Source organism: Zootermopsis nevadensis, unplaced genomic scaffold, assembly GCF_977971745.1.
Source record: "Zootermopsis nevadensis isolate Lab colony 2312 unplaced genomic scaffold, Znev_1.0 Znev_ptg000004l, whole genome shotgun sequence".
Classification (NCBI taxonomy): Eukaryota; Metazoa; Arthropoda; class Insecta; order Blattodea; family Termopsidae; genus Zootermopsis; species Zootermopsis nevadensis.
The window spans coordinates 7,794,590-7,815,706 of record NW_028259136.1 but is presented as its reverse complement, the minus strand read 5'-3'; the positions used below and the strand labels follow the sequence as shown (position 1 = coordinate 7,815,706).

Sequence of the window (21,117 nt, the reverse complement as noted above, 5' to 3'; positions counted from 1 at the left end):
ACGCGAAGAAAACTAAGAATTTTCGAAATTTTCGACAAAAATTTTGAATTCAGCAGAGACGGGTGAGGCACAGCCCTAAACAAGCAGAGAAGTGTGAGACAGAGAGAGTGAGGCGAAGACGTGGTTAGTCACAGAAAATGGGAAGCAGAGATCGGGTGAGGCAGACACCGAGTCAAGCATGTACAGGCGATGGACACACCGCATCAAGCAGAGACCATGTGAGGCGCATGACGAGAGACGCAGAGACCTTGTTAACCAGAGACGCAGTCAAGCACAGACCTGGTGAATCACACACCGTGTACAGCGGATACCGGCTGCCTCTCATTCTGAGTACGGCTGAGACTGTGTGAAGTAGACATTGCGGCGGAGTCTAGTCCTGATTGGGATGGGACAGGTCAAATTTAGAAGGAAAAAATTTCAAATTTTTCGAAAAATCAAAAAACGCTGCAAACCTTCTGAAATGCCCAGTCCCTTTCTCGCAATGTCTCTGTCTGAAGGGGTCTCCACTGGACTGTGGCTGTGCAGGTCTGCAGCACCCGATATCTGGCAGGCCACCTGAGCAAAGACCTGGTTGGTCAGAGACCGAATCAAGCAGATACAGCTCCAGTATTAATTTGTGCTTAGGAGTTGACCAAAAAGTAACTTACAAATTTTATAATGCAACCAGAAGCTGGTTCGTTGTTCGCGCATGCAAGTGAAAAACACAGCAATTGCAAAACTCCATACACAAGATACATTTATTACATTTTCAATGTAGATAACAAAAAAGGATTTTATTGTATTTGACAAGTTGAGCCTTTCCCTCATTTTTGTACAACTTATCACAAACTGACATAAATATTAATTGAAGAAAGGCATAATTTTACTCCTGCACTGCATCATTTCAATGAACTTCTCACACCTAGGTTTTACCTCATAAAGACACATTATGAACAGTGCAGGATGAGGTAACCAATAACAAACCTGCATGTCTGTGCCCCCAAAATGTCTCTTCAAACTCAGCAATATTTTCCAAGGCTCAGTTTAACTTCAAATAAAGTCATGCAGCACTAACTGTACAGGCCACCTCCTTGAGGACTGGATGTCATCCAGACATTGACAGACCAGTTGCTTAATCTCAACTCACCACTGCTGCGATCTTGTTATGAAACTTTGTAGCCGCAGGTGGCAAGCAATACCAACAGAATAACACATAATTTGTTTTAATACAGGTGGACAGTATGTGCCAGAAGGAAATTATGTGGACACAACGTAAACAAATTAAAGCAATAAATTCAAGGATGTACTGGGCAGAGCATGTAGCACACATTTAAGATATAAGTGCTTACAAAAACTTCCAAACATCTTACTGTACTGGTATACGATTGGGCTTTAGTGGTACGATTCTGTGTTAGTGACGTACTTCCAAGTTAAGTCATCAGAGAAGCACCTGACAGAATGTAAAAAAAAAATATTGAATGAAATGAAGAGACATTTTGAAGGACCAATCAGTAAGCTGGTGTTTTGCTGTGCTTAGTCAATTGTACTGCAACAACAGCATATGGTATTCACCATTGGTAAACCCCATTATCCAAAACAAAAATGTAATCCATTAGTCATTATACTGAGCATACATCATATCTGTGGTGTATCCTGTCGAATATTAATTTGGATCTTCACGAGGAAGTGCCACAAAACTGTTGTTACAGTAAAATGTGACATTCTTGTCAATCACAGCAACTATGTGCTATAAGCAACATTACAGAAGTGCTTACAGCTATAATTCTACTGCTTACAAATGGCCAACACAAGCACATCGCCATGTCTTTGTTACAGAAACCAACAATCTGAGTGTATAGAAGTCTACAAGTTTCTTGTTATAGTCGAATCTCGCTCCTGATATTGGACGCTGAAGGTGAACTACCTTACCATTGAATAGCTCATAACCCAGAAATTTGCAGTGGTATCTGGTATCTACTTGACAGGATTGTCATAAGACTGCAACAGTCAGGTTTCATGAGGTACGAGTTTCACACAATGCTTTGCCAATAATTCAGACAAGATTGACCAGTTTCTTTTAAGTTAAGGAAACTATATCATTAGCATTCAGTAACTCTTACATACCACTCCACTCTGCCCAACATATGGGTTTCTTACTATTCTCTGAAGATGAACTTCACGCCCCAAAATGGTTATCTCCCTATTTGCAATGTCCTGGCAAAAAGGCCACACTTCAGCAGGGGGGGGGGTTTAATTGACAAACAGACATGTCACATTCATGATGGTAACACTCCTACAGACATTCAATGATGAAAGTGGTAGAAAAACGTATTGAACTAATGTTTAAATCTACACATAGACTGCTTACTTCGGCACTTACTTCAGATTTAAAAATTGTTTCACGCTTCCACCTTTCTTGTTATATACAAAATTGTATCGCACACTAAACTCAGTACCGAACAGTTTCACTAATCTGCTAAAAGTATTAATGAAATAATTGTTTGTAAGCACAATTATATCTACTCTTCAGCAACTGGTGTGGAATGTTCTCAAACACCGTAGGATTATCATGAAAGATCCTGGGGCCTATAGAGCAGTAGTTCGTGGGCTGTGTACACTAAGCAAAATTGGCGCTGAGGCAGAGTGGAGTCGTAAGATGACGAGGATGAATGAAGTGTGAAGGAGAGAGAACAGTTATACCTTGAGTGATTTAAAAACCAGCAGACTTCAGAAATGAAGTGTACAAAATAAATCCATGAAGTGGGAATATCCAATGTTTTAAATTACTTAAAATCAGGTGCACGCTGCTATTTACAAGAACAATAGCTGAAAACAATAAGCTGTAGACAGATAAGGCATTCTTGTCTTGGCCGTTGTAATGCAAACTGGAATAAATATCATTCGAGCAATCCTTACATTCCATTGTTGCCTATTTATGTGTATGGAGAGATACAACAGATGCAGTACCATTTATAAACATTATTAAGCATAACCCATAAGAGTTCCACCAACCAATACAAATCAGTGTACATAATTTGCATTACAGAATATTCCCAATTAGGTCACGAAAGAGTTACATTCCTAACTTTCTTCACACATTTTGTTTCCAAACGAGATATGCTAATAATATATTTTAATATTTCAGCCTTAGACATTACAAATGGTTGGTTTTACCTTCTTAAAAATCACATTAATAACCTCGTAAGATATAAATGATTAGTAATTATCAAAGTCAAAATTACAAATACATTATGAAACTAGCCAAGATTACAAATACATCATTAATATCTATAATATAGCAGATAACATAGGCAAACAGTTCAGACCTTATTTTAAAAATCATTGTCACTATGAAGCTACTGTAATATCATTTATGGCAGTTTGTAGCTCAAGTTACGTAGCATTGAATGGCAGAATTCATGGCTTAATTAAAGAGACTTTGCCTGGAGAGACTGAGGGAAAAATTTCTCAGGATAGCCCATCACTGGGCCAAGGTGTGAAAATTCACTGCCAATTTACTTGCCTATGGTATTCAATGAAGTGCTCACCCCAACACACAACTGACTCCCTACGCTATCTGCTATTACCAATTGTAACTGCATGTGTTGTATCATTTCAAATCCTTTTATTAATAGTCAGACACATTAACTAGTCTACCTACATAATAGTACAGCAATCCCTTGCCAAGTGCAAGAATAGCAGCATGACCAAGGCTGTGTGAGAATGTCATTACAACCATTCCACAGCCAAATATGGATTTATTGGTGCAAAGATCAATGTTTCCCGCACATACAAACATTGATTAAAAATTGCTGGTATGTCCCAGAAGATTCACCCTCATGCTTGTCACTGTAAAACCTAAATTCCCACCAAATTCCATGGTTTGCGAAGTTAGGTACGGATGGAGAATATCATGACTGCTAAAAGCACAGTTGTCAAGGGATGGCAGTACTTAAAATTACAATTTTAATCTCACTTAAACAATGAAACTTGACAAAAAATAATAAAAATGTAATAACTATAAAGGAACATTACTAAATTGCTTCCAGGAACATAACACAGTATTTCCAGTCTGTGAAAATCAAAGCTTGATTGGAATTAAACATAGCAAAGTAAATTCAGACAGTTACACTTCCTTTTAAATCTCAAAACACAAGAAAATATTTCCTCCAAATCCATAAAACATTTTATGTTTAAATTTAATCTTTATCAACCTCTGCTGTGGCTTGCATGCTGTCCAGCTGGCAATGTGTCACAGTAATATATCACTGCCATAAAACCAGAATTAAAATCAGTGCATGGATGTAAAATAAATACATGCCAGCCCCTGCAAAACTTCCATTACTTGTAAAGTTACGTGGCACAATTGCTGGAAATGGACTTTGAATTGTAAAATCTAAGACAAAACCTGAATACCTGGATAGTCATATGTAAGGCACACGTGCTGTAGGCTAGGATCTAGGATTCAAATAATGTTCAGATCCTTTCGGCTCACTGTCAACATAGTGGTGTGTATGGTCATGATATCAGCCAGGGCTTCAAACGACCCTTCCTGCGGCATTCCGCTGGATGAGGTGTGTGCATGGGACTACAAGCTTCACTTTGCTAGCAGCAGCAGAGTTAATTGTTGTACATGCAACAACTTCCTTGAACCATCACAGGGACCTTTGAAAAGCCCGTACATCAAGATGAATCTCTCTCTCTCGTCCTGGCACCTTTAAAATGCTGCGTCATCTCTCGAAAGAGTAATACAGGGAGAGCCATAACTGTAAACTTGGGGCTGGCAGTCACATACTACATGCATCAGTGATGATCACAGTGTGGACATTGATTTTAAGCCAGAAAAACTGAATAGCTCAAACAGTGATTCATATGGAAGTGACAATTAAAAAGAAATGAACTGCCATGTCAGTGTTATAAATTGTTAATACTTTGCTTATATACCCAAAATCAAGGTATGATAAGTCTGCAGCAACTGGGCTGAGACACTGACAGAACTACTGTTAAGACAGAAGCCAAATTCACATTTAAAATACACAAATTGAATTTTATGCATTATTTAAATAAACTTTATAGAAATACGCCTTATATCCATTAACACAAACTTAAAAATTGAATAATTTTAAATTATTCTTACATCAATACTAAATAAAGTGGTTATACATTCAAAAATTTAAAAAAAAAATTAGATTAAGAATGTTATTTAAAAACAAACATTTAATATATGAATTTGAATGCTGAATGCTATTCGAATAGGAACTTCAGAAGACAAAATTATAACTGAACATTAAAAAATTCCTTACTTAATGGTACCTGCACCTTGTCATGGTGGTGGGGCTTGAGTACCTCAGTGATCCCAAGAGCTATGCTGGCAGTAGCATAGCTACTGGTAGGGCCTCCCTAGCCAGATTGGTCGAGGGGGAGAGGTCAGACTAAGACAGGTACCCTGGCCCTCCAGGTTGGGGGTTGGTCACAAGGCTAACAACCTTGCACTGTAAGATGTTTCGAAACTTCAATCAAAAGCCTCAGACAGACAGACCTACCAGAAGACGAATAAGGCAGCAGAGGATAGGACCGAATGGAAGAGGAGAATTGAGGAGGCCATGGACCGAATACGGACCGGAGAGCGATAGAAGAAGAAGATGATTAAAAAATTACAATAGCATGGACTATACATTGAACAGGATAACATGTTTGACTGCCACATAAAGTACTTTTCTCTGCATATCACGTGGCACAAAAGTGATTTTTAGGCTCTGTGGATTTGAGCGAGACTTGTTAGTTTGTGAAACGTGTATAGACGTCTTAAATATTTTATTCAGTTTGGTTTTTGTTACACAAGTATTAATCTTAAATTTGGCATTTCTTTTGTTTATATTCAACATCCAAATAACATTTGTATTTATAATGAGCAAACAGTGGTGCTTTCTAGCTCAACTGTATCGTAACACTTCAAAAGTAGGCAATGTGAATTTAGAAATACCTATTTTAACCATGCATTTTAAAAACATTTCTTTGAGCCATGTGATATGTCTACATTGGTGACAATATACAGTTTATGTATTAACATGACTAATGACATTACCTGGGTAAATTACAATGCAGTTTCTTTCAGGTTCTAATTGCCAGTGACTCCATTCTTGTATCATTTAATAACCATCATAAAATATTCTGCATGTGGTATTTTAAAGAATTCCTTTCACTATCTATGATGTATAGGAAATACTGGAATAGCCTCTGAAAAGATATTATCAGCTACTTTCTGCAGCAATCAAATTCTGTACTTGTTTCAAGCAACCAAACAGCCAGTAACTTTCTCATAGACACTAAAAGATGTCTGTCAACCCAGATTAATATACTACCCTCCACAAATATAAAGATACAAAATAAAATCGTATACAATATCTGCAGAACTATTGTTTGAATAGCCGTAAGATCCGTCACATGGAATATTCTAAAACATGCCGTTAAAATTTATTTACATTTAAAATTAAAACAAATACAGCTCATACTTAAAAGTTTGTTTATGCTCTTAACACATTTTAACAGTTCATTTATATTTTGGTTTGTTCAGAAAATTTGATAGAAAGGAAAGCTGGAAAATATAGTCTTCTAATGAACTTTGTGGTCACAACTGTTTAAATATCAATACAAGTAGGAAAGGTCTACAGAATGTCAATATTTCAATATATCATCAATAAATATTTACTTTATACCTTGCCTAGCTGGGAACTAGCATCTCAAATCCTATTTTAACCTACAGTTCCTGTCAAGCGTAAATCAAAAATTGAAATGAGTGTAGTCTTATATCTCTTTTCAGTCTTAACAAATGTAGTGCATAAGACCACTGAATCACCCGTAGGTGTGTATATCTTAGGGTTCAGCATATTATATTTATGATCATAGTAGCTTTCACATATATGCAGTGTTAAGATTAGCATTTATTTGTAAAAACTGCTATGAAGTTTCTGGTCTTTATATATATTTTTAAAACCAATTTGATCTTCATATCCAATACAAAACAAAAAACAGGTTCTTCAATAATTGTAGTGTTTTGCAACAAGCAATACGATTTCATGCAGATATGCATAACATGCATGGACTTGTCAGTATTGAAATTAAGAATAATTATGTTGTTTAGTGCCATCAAAGTAGTAAACGTTCTTGTGAGTATAGGTTTCCTGTATATTCACATGGTCAAGAATCTCTTAAAAAGATATGGAAGGAAGCTTAAATCATAGCTCAACATCCAAGAATTTGGATGGCACTCGTGTTAACTGCAACAACAAAACATTCAGTTTTTTTGGTAAAGTTGTTACAAAAATATACCAGGAAAATGCTGTTTGAAGTTCATAAGAATCTTTTTGTACTCTTGATTCTTAGAACAATTCAGTGACATATCTCAAAAACTGACACAGAAAATTCAAAAATCATTTTGTATCAAGAAATTTTTGAACACACAATCAGTCTGCTTCGTAGACAATACACAACTCTGAAATGATCTGTGTGCAGAATGAGACCAGAAGGCCATGGTCAGGTGACGAAGGTACAAAGACATTAAACAGTGAACGCAAGTATTAATACTTCTTTAAAATGGGATATTATTATTTGCCAAAACTGTCCACAAGTACAGTTCTCTTGCATACTGCAGTGAGCATGTTTTTCAAAGATAATGTGTCACATGGAACTTCTCTCACAAATTATCTTAACAGCATTTGTAAATGCACGTAACAAGAAACAGTTTAAGAACACCCCCCCAAAATAAAATTGTAGATAGGTTATAGAATTCGGGGCTTGAATACTGAGAACATGCTTGACAATATTATCAGGAACTTTCAATAATCTATATATTTGTACTTATGAATATATGTATGTAAATTCAGGTACATATTAATCCCCACTTCAACTTTACTTGAATGACAAACTATTGCAATATTAGTAGTGTGAAGATAAAAGTTAATATTGAAACCAAAGGATAATCTTGGGTTCAGTGTACCAAATTTCCATGGCCTTCTGTGTTATGTAATATCTAATATTATTGGCTCCTATTTGTATGAGACATTTTCTAAGAATGAAGAGGAATAATCCTATATTCCAGGTATAAAATGGCATGTTTTAAACAGTTTTCTGGCCATTAATATCATATTCCTTCACAGTTTCAAGATATCGACTGCCCGCTTCTAACAATCCTTATGTTTCCTACGTTCAAAACACTAAGCAGGAAAGTACCCAACATTAAAATTCATTATTTCATCAGCGGTATTACAAAGTTGTTCTTAATCATCCTTGTGACGATCTTTCCACTTCAAAGCGGGGTTTGTTATACCAGGTTTCTAGCATTTAAAAAACATTTCAGAAATGCCTTTTCACAGGAACACAGCCTGATTCCATTGTTCTGCTTTGCCATCAGTAAACAAGTCAGAAATAAAAAGAATACTGTGAATTGTATCCCTGAGTATGAGAAAATGGATGCTGCTCTATCCTTTGGTATCGTGGATAATGGATTACCACTAATTGTAAGACTTATGAAGTCTGAATATATCTCATACACATCTAAGCTGCATCCATTTCAATACATTGTACATGCTTTTAGGTTGGCACTTATTAGTGTAAACGTTATGTAACATTAAAACATGTAATAAAAAATTGTTAAAATCTTATTCCACAAAAAAATCTGGGTGCACATATTTAATAATTATGTGCACTATTTAAAATATTAAAATGAAAAGTAACAACGTCTTTGAGATGTATACATCCCATATTCCTGAGATGGCTCAACTCTTTCGGTATCTGACAACAATATCTCATATTTCTACAGGACGGTTTCCTCAGAACACCTGGATGCGACTGTTTCCGAAGTCAACCACAACGATCTTTCCATGAGGGCCGATACAGATGCCACTTGGTCGGTCCAGCTGCCCAGGTTTAGAACCTTGACAGCCAAACTTACACACCAGGCACCCATCAGTATCAAAGATCTGAATTCGGTTATTTCTCGAATCTGCGACTACAATATGTCCATCTTCATCTATGCATACACCTTGAGGTCGAGTGAATTCTTTTGGTCCTGGGCCTTCCCTTCCCAGTATGTGTGGATTACTAAGGTCTGGACTCAGCACCACAAGGCAGTGGTTATTGAAGTCGGTAACAATTACCTGCCCCTCATTACTGAAGCATACACCTCGGGGGGAATCAAAATGCTTCCACATCGAAGACTGGTTTTCAAAACCAAACCTATGTAGGAATTTTCCACTTGCAGAAAAAAGTTGAATGCGATGGTTGCGGGTGTCGGATACAATTATTCGTCCCTCTGAGTTCACATCTATGTCCCATGGGTAGTTGAATTGACCGCATTTACTTCCCTTCTCACCAAACATAAAGAGAAACTCCCCATTAGGTTTGAACACCTGAACTCTGTGGTTATCCTTGTCTGCGACTACAATACGACGGTTGATGTCTGAGGCAATGCCAGCTGGACGGTCAAATTGGCCAGGTTCTGCACCTTGACGACCAAAGCAATGAAAAAATGTGCCATCTGGGTGAAAAATCTGAATCCTGTTGTTGCTGCGATCTGCGACGATGATGTTGCCGTCAAGATCACAACACACGCCCCATGGGCGGCACAGTTGTCCATTGGCTCCACCTTCTGTGCCAAACACAAGCAATGGAACACCAATTGCATCATACTCTCTTGGCTGTGTTACCTTGATCTTAAAGGGACTCTCTACAATATGTTGGCCACGAAGCATTATGTGAAGCAAATGAGGACCAATGGTATATGGCTTGTAGTGTACAACATAAGCACCATTTGAGAAATTGACATAGGCATGGCCATCTATCTCTCCACTAGAAAGGAACACACATGCTGTCAATTGCTCCTGCCCAGGCATTAGCACACAGCGCTCTCCAAGATGATCATACACATCCACTACCACAGTGTTTGAACGATTGATTCGAGCATGGCTCTTGCCTCTTCCTGAAGCAACAGTCTTGTGTGCATACCCTGAACTGTGCACAGTACCCAGTTTTGGTATGTTCAGGCACAACTGATGGGATGCATCGGTAAATTGAAATACTTCATCTTCGCATGGAAGGTGTGAGACTTTATATGACTGCATGCGATGCTGCTCAGTTTGTATCTTTTCACATGTGTTAATGATATCATAGGGTTGATACATGTTAATAGCATTCAGCATGTCCCGTTGCATTCTGTACATCAGGCAATATTTATTGACAACTGTCTGCTGACAGATCAATCCACTTAACTTCAGTGTCGTGATATTATCAATCTGAGACAAGTATTTCATCTGTTGTTCATCCAGCATTGCCTTCAAACTCTGAACCTTGCTTTGAATCTCTTTACTTATTTTTTCTTTGTTTCTTTTCACTTTATCAATCATCTTATTGATATTTTCAACAGCCCTCTCGTTTTCAGCAATCATGGACTCCACCTCCGTCAGCATCTTTCTGCAACACTTTTTGTAAACTGACAGATGTTGCACTCGATGTCCTGAATGATCTTGTACGTTACAATCTGTGCAGATAACGATCTTACAGTTTGTACAGTGTAGATTCAGTTCATTCCTGTGTTTGTCACATAACAATGGTGAAGCTGAACTGCCAAGACTATGCCCATTGCAGATATTGCCAGTACTCGAATTAGGTGACAGGTAGGACTGACCAAAAAGAGTTGGAGATATGGCACTTTCAGTGACTTTTGTAATAAAGTGATCTTTGGCGTATGGCGACATGATGTGGGTAGTAGCGCAGTTGTTACAAAAAATTATATTGCATTCAAGGCATTGGTTAGTTCCGGGTTGGTTGTTAGTGCATGTGCTACATACTTTTACTGGCACTGGGCCGCGGGCCTCGTCTTCACTGCAACTGATGCCGATAACCAAGTCGCGGATCTGTTCGAGACCGCTCCTGCCAATGCCATTCATGTTGACTGACATGCTGCTCACTGAGGGAACAGGACCTGACATCTGTGAACCGGTAGACAGACTGCCCATTCTGCGGGGCAGTGAGGTGCGAATCAATGGGGCAGATAGGTGGGCACTGTTGCACGATGCCATGTCTCGCAAAGGCGACTGCTCCAGCATTTACTCCGAGACTAGGAAGTACTGAGTCTGAAAATATAAAATCATGATATGGTACAAAGAGAACTGGATAAGTACTCTTAACAGAAGAAATATATTCATGCCATCTCCATGAAGTAATGTGCTTTGTTTTAATATCGGTTTAGGTGTATTAAGTAATTATATTTTTGCCTACATTAAACACAATTTAGGAAACATTTTGTTTCCCAATTTCCATTTTGCAGAACATTTTTCAAATATTTGTACAGAATTTATAACACACCTAAATCTGATTCCCACCTGATTTGAACACCAACACTAAATTCAGTTCAAACACAATTCCATGCAGGGGTCACTGAGGGTAAAAGTCACTCAGCTAGTCAAAAATTTTGACAACCTTCATAAAATCCACAGGACCATCAGCCCTATATTGAGCCAAAGGAATTCCAAATTCCATGCATCTCATATCCCCCCCCCCCACTTCAATAATATTTTGTGCCAGACAATCATATTGATACAGGTCTAAATAAAATGGTTCTCCCATGGCTTGAAATATACTGATGGTGTTACGGAACTGCCTTTTTTGTCTCCAAGGATCCAAAATGTGTTCCATTTTCCAAGATTAGCTTAGTATCGCGTTCAGATCACCGACCAGTGCCGTTGTCTGATGGAAAGATACTAAATTAAATGTAGGAGAGATGTCCACAAAACTACAAGACACAAGTTAGTACTAAGATTTTATTTATTACAAATGTCAATCAGGAAATAAGAAACACATAAAGGATTCATATATAAAATCTGAAGAAAAGATGATTCAGTAGACCTAAATGTAGATGTAATAATATTATCATACTGGATATCATAAAATACTAGAGTTGAAATGGGTTTTGAATGTGTAGGCTGAATAGAACATGCTCTACGTAGTCCAACTGTGGGCTTTTGTTAACTTGGTAATGAATCCTAATAGCATGACCACATAACTTTTAAGTCAACTGTTCCAGGACAAGTCTCCAGTGTCAAAACAGAGGAGGCTGGGACAGGAAAGTGTAACCTTGAGAGGTAGTCGAAAACATTAGCAGGGCCACTCCCTTACCCCCACCCTGCGTCACTCCATCCCTCAGAACATGATCCACCCCAAATCGCTTTCTGGTAGGGTAGGAACTTACTGGGTCAATGACATGTGAGGGTGTTTTAGTTTTGTTCCGAAGGTTGGCTTCAGTACCAACCCCTGGGCTATATCCTTCAAAGAAGGGTGTTTTTGTGTTTTGAAAAGTTAGCAAGAGCAAAAGGCCACTGTAGGAACCAACCTGTTTCATGTACAGGGATGTACAACGATCTCATTCCCACTGGCACAGCAAAATTTTATTACTGATATTGAACCAGAAGATTAATTAGTATGTACAAGAGAAATCGCCACCAACCGGTAGAGATCTCTCTTGTACATACTAATTAATTCTGAGTCACATGAATCCAGTCAGCATCATTACCCTCTGCTGCTATAACCTTAAAAACCTCGTATTTAGACATTTTCATTAAGATCAGTAATAATACCCTCTTATCCGAAAGCAAATTTCCCAACTTATATCATTTCAGTTTTCTGGATACTTTAATGCCTTGTGCATTCTACATGTCCACCCATCTCACATTTAGAACAACGTTGGTATCTGGTAATATGAGAAATTGAGCCAGCACTCTAACGGTACATTCTCATATTTCGTTACGCGTATGAGAAAGGAACAGAACAAGACGGCAAGTCACGTGTCTCAATGCGATAGATAAAATTGTCATTATTTACGGCGAGAGTAACGATCATGCTAAGTACTTACTATTAAGTTACAGACTTCAACACTACTGTCATTAGTTGTTTAAGTAAAGATTAAATCCAAAGAATAAATTATATGTTTTGGTATTGACGTGTAATTCTGTATGTGGGCAAAAATCGACAATACACATGACGTCACAACCTACAAACAAAATTAACATGAGATTTCAGGTTCTCACGGCAGCAAATATTAAGACGATCATCGGCCTGATATAGAGGGAGCCATCAATCAACTCTGAAACGTCGGTCAAATTATTTGAGACTACACGGTGAGGCATTCTAGAAGAAAATTCACCACATCTTCACCGTCATCTCGTAACACAACGCGGCATTCAACCTTAAGAAGTAACCCACGAACCGCATTTAAACTTCCATTTAAAATCATCGTAAATTGTAAGAAACTGCCTCGGGGCCTTAGTTACAAACCGAAACCAATCTTTCACTTGTTTTTGTATCTACTCTTGCATGCGTTTCTCATCTGTTCTACCTCTCTGCCTGTTCGCTCCATTTCATCAGGTTTCGTCATCGTAACAATTAGATCAAGAGAACTATGTAGTTGGTCATGCAATTTTCCCTGGCCTCCTTTAATTTGTAATTGCAATAGATCGATACCAAATACATTGTTAACACATTTAGGTACGCGGTGCTACAACAGGTATCCTTATGCTGACAATCGAAACCTAACCCTCACAATTCAAATATTAATTGGACTCCATAATTTGAAATTAAGCTAACAAAATCTATGAAATATTCATTGTTAGTGGCGTCTGCTGTAAGAGGCAGTACTTTTCCGTTCTTCGTCTCTGTATTGTGCTGTGGGGTAGGCAGGCAGTTATCGATTGTTCCATCATGGCCGCCCGTGTCGTCACAAGCCGTGCCCTACCCTTCCTCCCTAACAACACTCTTGGCGTAGGTCACGGTCAGCCACTCCTTGCACCACTACGCTCGGGATATTTCTAGAAGCAACTTACCAACACAACACAACACAAAGAGGGCGGGGGGAAAAGGACTGGAATTTTTCGTGGAGATGACATGTTAACCCGTTCTGTAAAAAGGGCCCGAATGAGAGACAGTGATCAGGTTTTAGCCTCCGATCAATGACAGAAATGTACCATGGCGTGGATAAACATTGGTATTTGAAGGATATGAAAGCTAAAACTTGAGAAGCATCAGTCAAATTCCTCGCCTTTTATGGATCCCGTAAGTTCATTACCGCGTTCACAACAGCCAGCCATCGGTCCCTTTCATGAGCCAGATAAATCCAATCCTCCCCCCCTGAAACTATTCCACCCAAATTCATGGTCTCTTCCCCCCCCCATCCGCGCTACATGCACCGCCAATCTCATCCATGATTTGATGACTCTGTTAATATTTGGCGAGCATTACAAATTACGAAGCTTCTCATAATGCATCTTCTCAAGTCACTTCATCCCTCTTTGGTCCAGGGAAATTTTGAGTAAATTTAAAATAAAAGACACACGAAAAATGAAAGGAAAACAGATTAAATATAAAATAACAACAAAGGTATAAGGCATATTGTATCCTTCAGTTAATGGAGGTTAAATTAAGACGTTTCTCTAACAAATCTACGTCAATTTAAAATCAATCGAGATCACACACGAAGGTCTAAGGTCACACGTTCTTCGAACATCCGATAGTGCGTAATAGAACAAATGAACTGACCCAAAATGGGGAGACCACATCATGGATATTAATAGAACTTCCAGATTATATCGATTTAGTAACATTCCAGTAGCGCGCATTCCAGTTCATACTGGATTCCTGGAATGACAAATACATGTAATACAAAGGCTGTTTTGAGAAATGTCGAAACTTTCTGTGTGTCGAAAGTCCAAGGTTCGTATTTATAGAGGCGGTCCAAAGTCTGTCTATGTGTGGACAGTGGCAATTGGCCCCATCTTACTGTCCCCAACACCGAACGATCTAATCGAATGATTCATAACTGGCTGGCCTAAGTTGTTTCAGCCTCCTAAAATCAATAATCACCAAGATAATTTGACTTCTACCCACAGCAAAAACTATTCTTCCCTAAATCATTCAAATTTCATACAACAAAATAATAATGACCTGTTTTCTATTATATATGTAACCTTCATTTTAAAAATTGGGGTACCCCAATTCGTACTCAGTAAGTCTAGGTTTTAAATACTTGATTTCATAAGTTTCCTCGGTAATTCAGACGCGAACAAATACGCTATTAACTGCGTCCCCCCACCCCAAAAACGGAATCATTGAACGCGCTAAATACTACGTATTAGATTACATGTTAAGTTATGAAATTAAATTTAAACAAAACACGGTCGCTGTCTTGTCTTCGAGGGCGCTGAAGTCGGTTGCCTTGTTCAACTTACAATTCGTTTTGTTAGGTTAGGGGCCTATGAAAGTGAAATCTGGGCTGAACTACTGAAGGTCTTCAGACCTGTGAGGGGTGTCAGGCGCCAGTATCTACGGCGCTTTCGCCCCCCGACGCCACACTCAGGCCTCGGCGCCACCTCACGCAGAGACAAGTGACTAGAGCCAACCGCAAGAAATTTGTGATAAACCAAAATTAGCTGTTGATATATAAACGTTAATATTTACTCTGCAAACTACTTCATACGTCAAATTAATCACTCTACTCTACTCGAAAGACAAATGAAAATTATTGATCGTTCAAGCAATCATTTAGACTCGTATTTTGAAAAGCTAACAGTCGCTCAGCTGATCAAAAATCGTGTCTCGAGATTCTTATCATCTGGGTTACGACGTTCCATAAGATTTTAATAGGAACGTGCTGCCTCAATCTTTAGGTCAGAAGTGTGTTTACAAGTTGTAAGTCCATTAAGCAAGTCCTTGAGAACCTAAGGTTCTCATGGCTGCGTTATGAAGATGACTTCTATGGAACTCATCGCAAACCCCATCATGTTGGAGACAGTATGCATCTCTGAAACGTCGGTAAACTGGTACCAGACTACACAGTCAAACAACCCAGAAGGGAAGCATCTTTATAATCGTCGCCACGAGTTGAGGTGCACTTGATTAAATCTAAAATAACTTTAGAACATAGGTCGAGATACACTATGACGACGTTATCAGTTGCTAGGTGTTTAGTGTTCGGAGAATTTTCCAAGAAATTGACAGCTGTAACGGAGAAAAATAGAACGTAGCTGGCTGAGATAACGTAGGGGCTGAGTGGGAGTCCAGTAAATTCCTGGAAGATTTCCAAGGTCAGCCCCTCCCAGTGTTTACCAGAGAACTGTAGAATCTTATATATTAATTTAACAAGTTGGATTTAAAATCCTAGTTAACATAACATTGAACATTTGACTGCCAGAAAACCACAGAGTAATTGGTCCATCACTTATTAGTCTCCGAGAGGGATTATTATTCGTTACGCCCATATTGACGTAATGTACGTAAATAAAATACACCGAGAACCTCGAATGAAACCGATCACATTTGACAACACAAATACGAAAATGAGACGATGAGGCATTACGTTCAAACGAGGAAGAGGTTGAATATCGATTTTGATCCGCGTTGTTCACAAAACGCGACTGTTAAATGCAATTGAGCATTTGTTTTTAACGTGGAATTCTTCATACTAAAATAAATAAGACAATTTTAAATCTGAAAATATTCATAAAATATAATCAATATTATTCGGTATGTTAGTATGTATTATTGCCACTGAGTATACAGTTCACGATATCAGACAAATTCAAATTCCATATCGATTCTAAATACAACACCAAGCAAACAGTGCAGAATTAAACAGTCAGACACTTCCAAATTTGACACATAACATGATACTGACGTACACGTTCGCCACACACGATAAAGCAAGATTCACATTTGATTAGCTGTAATTGTACTGTTAAGTACCTGGTTTTACTCAGGCCACATCCATCCATAATGTTCCTGCACTTCCAATGCCTGAACGATTTTCCATATGGAAATGCAGAAAAATATAATTTATCTACATATTTATTTAAACAGAAACACTGAAATTGACGTCCGAACGAATTTAATAAAGTATCTTTCCACTCCAAATGCAAAACACAAATTCATAAATTGACTTGGTACAAAACAGATGTCCCTTTCCGATATTTCAAATCTGGGAATGTTTTTGACTCACTGAGAGAACTACATTACTAACGCAGGATCAAAACTTGAACGTCAATGTGCTCTTCCAAATCGCCATACTTTTCATATCCTAGGACTTATGGTCATACCGCTACGTTTGCAAAGAACAAGTGAAATTCGCTTAAACTCGCGTCAACACGAGATTCCAAAACAAATATGTACAAGGACAGACACACAGTGGCAAGGCAAGGCAGTGTTCTGGTGTGGCCCTAACCTTCCGCAACGCAGAATTTAATATGGCAGAGAAAACTCACCTCACTAAGTCCGCGCGTGAGGACAGAACATATCACTACGCCCTGGACGTCGAAACTGCCTTGCAGCTGGTTCCCTTGCTCGCAGATAATACCAACCCTGCCGAACCACATCAAACCTCTTCACCCCCTCCACGCTGACATCACTAACCCACCCCAAGTGCATCTACGACCCCCACTAACGCAGGCTAGCCAACATCAAAAATGTTGGCAAGAAACAGAATTTGTAGCATGTAATATACCAACACACAGCTTTCAGGGTGCAGGGAACTTAAACCCAAGAATGTGACCAGCAAAATCATAAATTTATCAAAATGGCCGTCTTCTGGGTTGTAGTGCCGTGTAGTCCACAAGAAGTATGCCGGTGTTTCAGATGTCCTTGCTGCCTCCATCATCAGGGAGATGAGTGAGTCGCCCTGATGATGGAGGCAGCAAGGACATCTGAAACGTTGGTGAATTTCTTATCAGACTACACGGAACTACAAACCAGAAGTCGCCCGGAAAACCTCAATTGTTACTATAAATTTATCAGTTATTTCATATGGTTTATGCTCATCACGTAAATTTCCTCAAGATTCAAGCACGCGTATGGGGAACTGGATGTTGAGCTCCACGTATTCGTAACCTCGGCCCTTAACGAATGTGATCGATTAGTTCCACGCTCCGGTCGCCTTATTCCTCGGGGTAGTTGAGTCCCAGAGTCGTTTCGGGTGTGGCGAAGAGGTCTAAAGGTCACTCGATTACAAACAGAACTAAGCGTAGATGGAAAAATATCGTTAAAATGGATCTTAAAAATGCAAAGGTCTGGATTGGATTCAGGTGACTTTTGTGAACGCAATATTAAACCTTCCATCCATATTTAATTTTGGGTCAGCTGAGTATTAGCTTCTGAAGGTCTTTGTTCTTTGCATTGTGATTTTCTGGGTCTGCCGTCTAGATTGCAGGCGATTACAAACGTTTCGGAGGATCTTACTGTCTCCATCTTCAAGGCCAACATGATTTATTATCTATATGAGTACACGGCGTCACAATCCAAAGACCACAATCTGAAAAGTAAGACACTTCTGAATGAATTGGTTAGATCTGAGGTTCTCACGAAGGTGAAGATATCGATATTCTTGTTGGCTGTGGCACCGTGTGGTCCTGTAGACGAGTAATCTACCAGAATTTCGAAGAATCATGCAGGTTCCATCGTCAGGGTAAAAGTGTGTTTCTCCGAAACATTGGTTTGTATCCGTAAGTCCTCACGGAGTCAGAACCCAGTACATGGATAAGAGATTTGGATTTTTCCGAAGCATAATTTAAAAACCTCTAGTTACATTTATAATTATTATACAAGAGGACAGCGAAAGCCTTCAATGATTTACGTGCAGATCGAGAAACTTCAAATTCCCGTCAACATTCATGTTCAGACGCAGTGGATATCAGCGGCGAACACATTAAGAAGTTTCGTATATCTGAAGTACAAATTTCTTGGCGAGATTTGAGGCTTTTATTCCTATGAATATGAACCGAAGATGGAGGCAGTATGTTCTTCTGAGACATTTTAACTACGTAGCAGTTTACACAGAACATAGAACAGGTTTCTTCTATCTCTGCAAAAATTCTGAATTGTAGAAACGTCATAGAAAATAATTTATGGATTTTTTTTTTCTGAGTGGACAGACCAGGCCTCGTGTTACGCCCAAGATCAGAACAAAGTGCATGTGTACTTGCTTTATGAAGGGTCTAGGAAGGGATTATCATAGTGGTACATGCGGTCAATAGAACGTAGCGGTAAATTTTCTCTCTCACTAAACAAACTAGCCAAAGGGCCACAGGGCAACCAAAACCCCGCCTTTTTCCGATTCTATCCTTTGTACCGGCTTCAGTGCTGATGCTTATCACCTGTGTGTCAGTCACTGATCGGATTTGCATTTCCAAAAAATTTCTTCGTGACGACGTCCATTTTTCTTTACGCTTCAAAATCTCTAGCAAATTCAGATGAAACTATAAGATGTTAAAAAGTGGCTGTCTGCTAGGAATGTTCAGCCCTGTCGTCTTGGTACAAATTTACCGACACTTCACAGGTACTTACTGCCTCCATCATCAGTGATTTCTCTAATTATTGAGACAAGAACCTCTGAAATGGCTGTAAACTTCTACAGTATTCACCGCCGTAAGAACCTGAAAGCTCACCTAAGGATATGTTCGTTCCTGTCATGAGACTGTGGGAAAGTATGTTGTCATTAAAATCATGTCAAAATTATACGCGTCTCCCACCAAAAACCTTGACAATAAGTGAAACATTACGTGTGCCAAACCACGGAAGTCTGAAAGTAATTTAATATAACGCCTGCTAGTCAGGCAACTTATCGTGCAATGTCGTGTTATGGGTCACCTATAAGGAAAGGGTTACAGGCTAATGGAATGAAATAAGCAAATGACAAGAAATAAGATTTTCTCAGCGTGTGGAATTTTAATTACAAAACCCAGCACAATTATATTTTTTCACTCTTCTTTATCAACTACAGAGACTGATGAATGATATCGGAATGTTGTGATAAATTTCAAAAGAAAATAAATTTTGTACTAATTTAATGACGCTGCATCAGTTACAAGATAACGTAGCCTTTAATTAGAAAATGCGGAATTGTTTTGAACAATAAACTGTTTAGTCACCGAGTACTTTCGTGGCATTTAGATGCCTGTACTGAGGAAAATAATGAAAATGGCTGGTACTTCGGTTTATATCGAAAAGGAAACCTCCTGAATATGAAGACGGATTTCTAATCTCTACATGGCGATGCTAGTGGAAGGAATCGGGAAGGATGCGGCTCCTCCACGTCCCTCCTGTCACCCAGTTTTTGACGAATTCAGAAAGGAAAGTTTATCGAAGTGAATCTGAATTTATTTAATTTATTAATAAAAATCCTATTTTCTGACTATAAGGTCTGAGCACACATATGAATTCAGTGTAAAACACCGTTAGGCGAAATGACTTAAGACAGAATTAGAAGAAAACCGACATCTAATGGCGTTTTGGTCTCTTCAAGACGATCGTAAAGTTTCACTAATCCCAGAGGACCTTTCTTAACCTGTTTTCTTTGCTTGTTATCCTTAGCAGATTCTATTGTGTTCCCGCTGTGTGAGGGGTCGCGTCGTGGGAGCACAAGTACAATTAGTTGAGGGAAAGATTTGTGAATGCAGGGGGTCGGGGGGGTGTAGCAGAAAGCGGGTACTGTGCGGCCATTCTGAACACTTAAGTAAGAATACTGACCAAGGTCTCTGCAAATTTACAACGGGCTATTATATTCTGCTGGAATCCCCCAGTGTTTTAATACAAGGGTTTTCATGTTGATCCAATGGGTTGTTCTACAGATACTGTAGATATGATTTCTGCCTTAATCTTTCATCGCAAGTACCTCTGAAACGTCGGTTAATTTATAATACATCGACTATGCGGCGCAAAAATGTCAGAAAAGTAATTTTGATTCAGAAAACAAACCCAGAAGACACATTTTGACTTCAAATTCCCTAAGAGAGAGAGAGACGGGAAATTCCTGGACTAGATGAGTGAAATTTTTCGCTTCTCAAGAATGAATTTGCTCCTGTGCAGTACGTCATAAATATTTAAATAACGCTGTATCGATTGAAGCTCTTATTAGCGTCATGAGAGAATAATAACTTTCTGTGAACTTGTGGATTGGAAAGGGAGACGTCGTGGCCAAATTCAATATATTATGCCAGCATTCACTTGACGAAAACTACGATAAATATCAGGACACTGAGCGGGGGCAAACCCAAGCGTCGCCAAACGTAGGCTGGTGAAGGTTCCCTTCTCAGAATTTGAACATTTTGT

General features: G+C 38.8%; 1 protein-coding gene across 1 annotated transcript; it reads right to left on the bottom strand.

Moving 5' to 3' along the window:
- Positions 1 to 710: 710 nt before the first annotated feature.
- Positions 711 to 17,401, bottom strand: LOC110826490 (E3 ubiquitin-protein ligase TRIM71). Its single transcript, XM_022057192.2, has 2 exons — positions 17,280 to 17,401; positions 711 to 11,108 (listed from the first exon to the last, which is right to left on the bottom strand). The coding sequence occupies exon 2, from the start codon at positions 11,079 to 11,081 to the stop codon at positions 8,808 to 8,810; it is 2,274 nt and encodes a 757-aa protein (XP_021912884.1). The 5' UTR covers positions 11,082 to 11,108; positions 17,280 to 17,401; the 3' UTR covers positions 711 to 8,807.
- Positions 17,402 to 21,117: the final 3,716 nt, after the last annotated feature.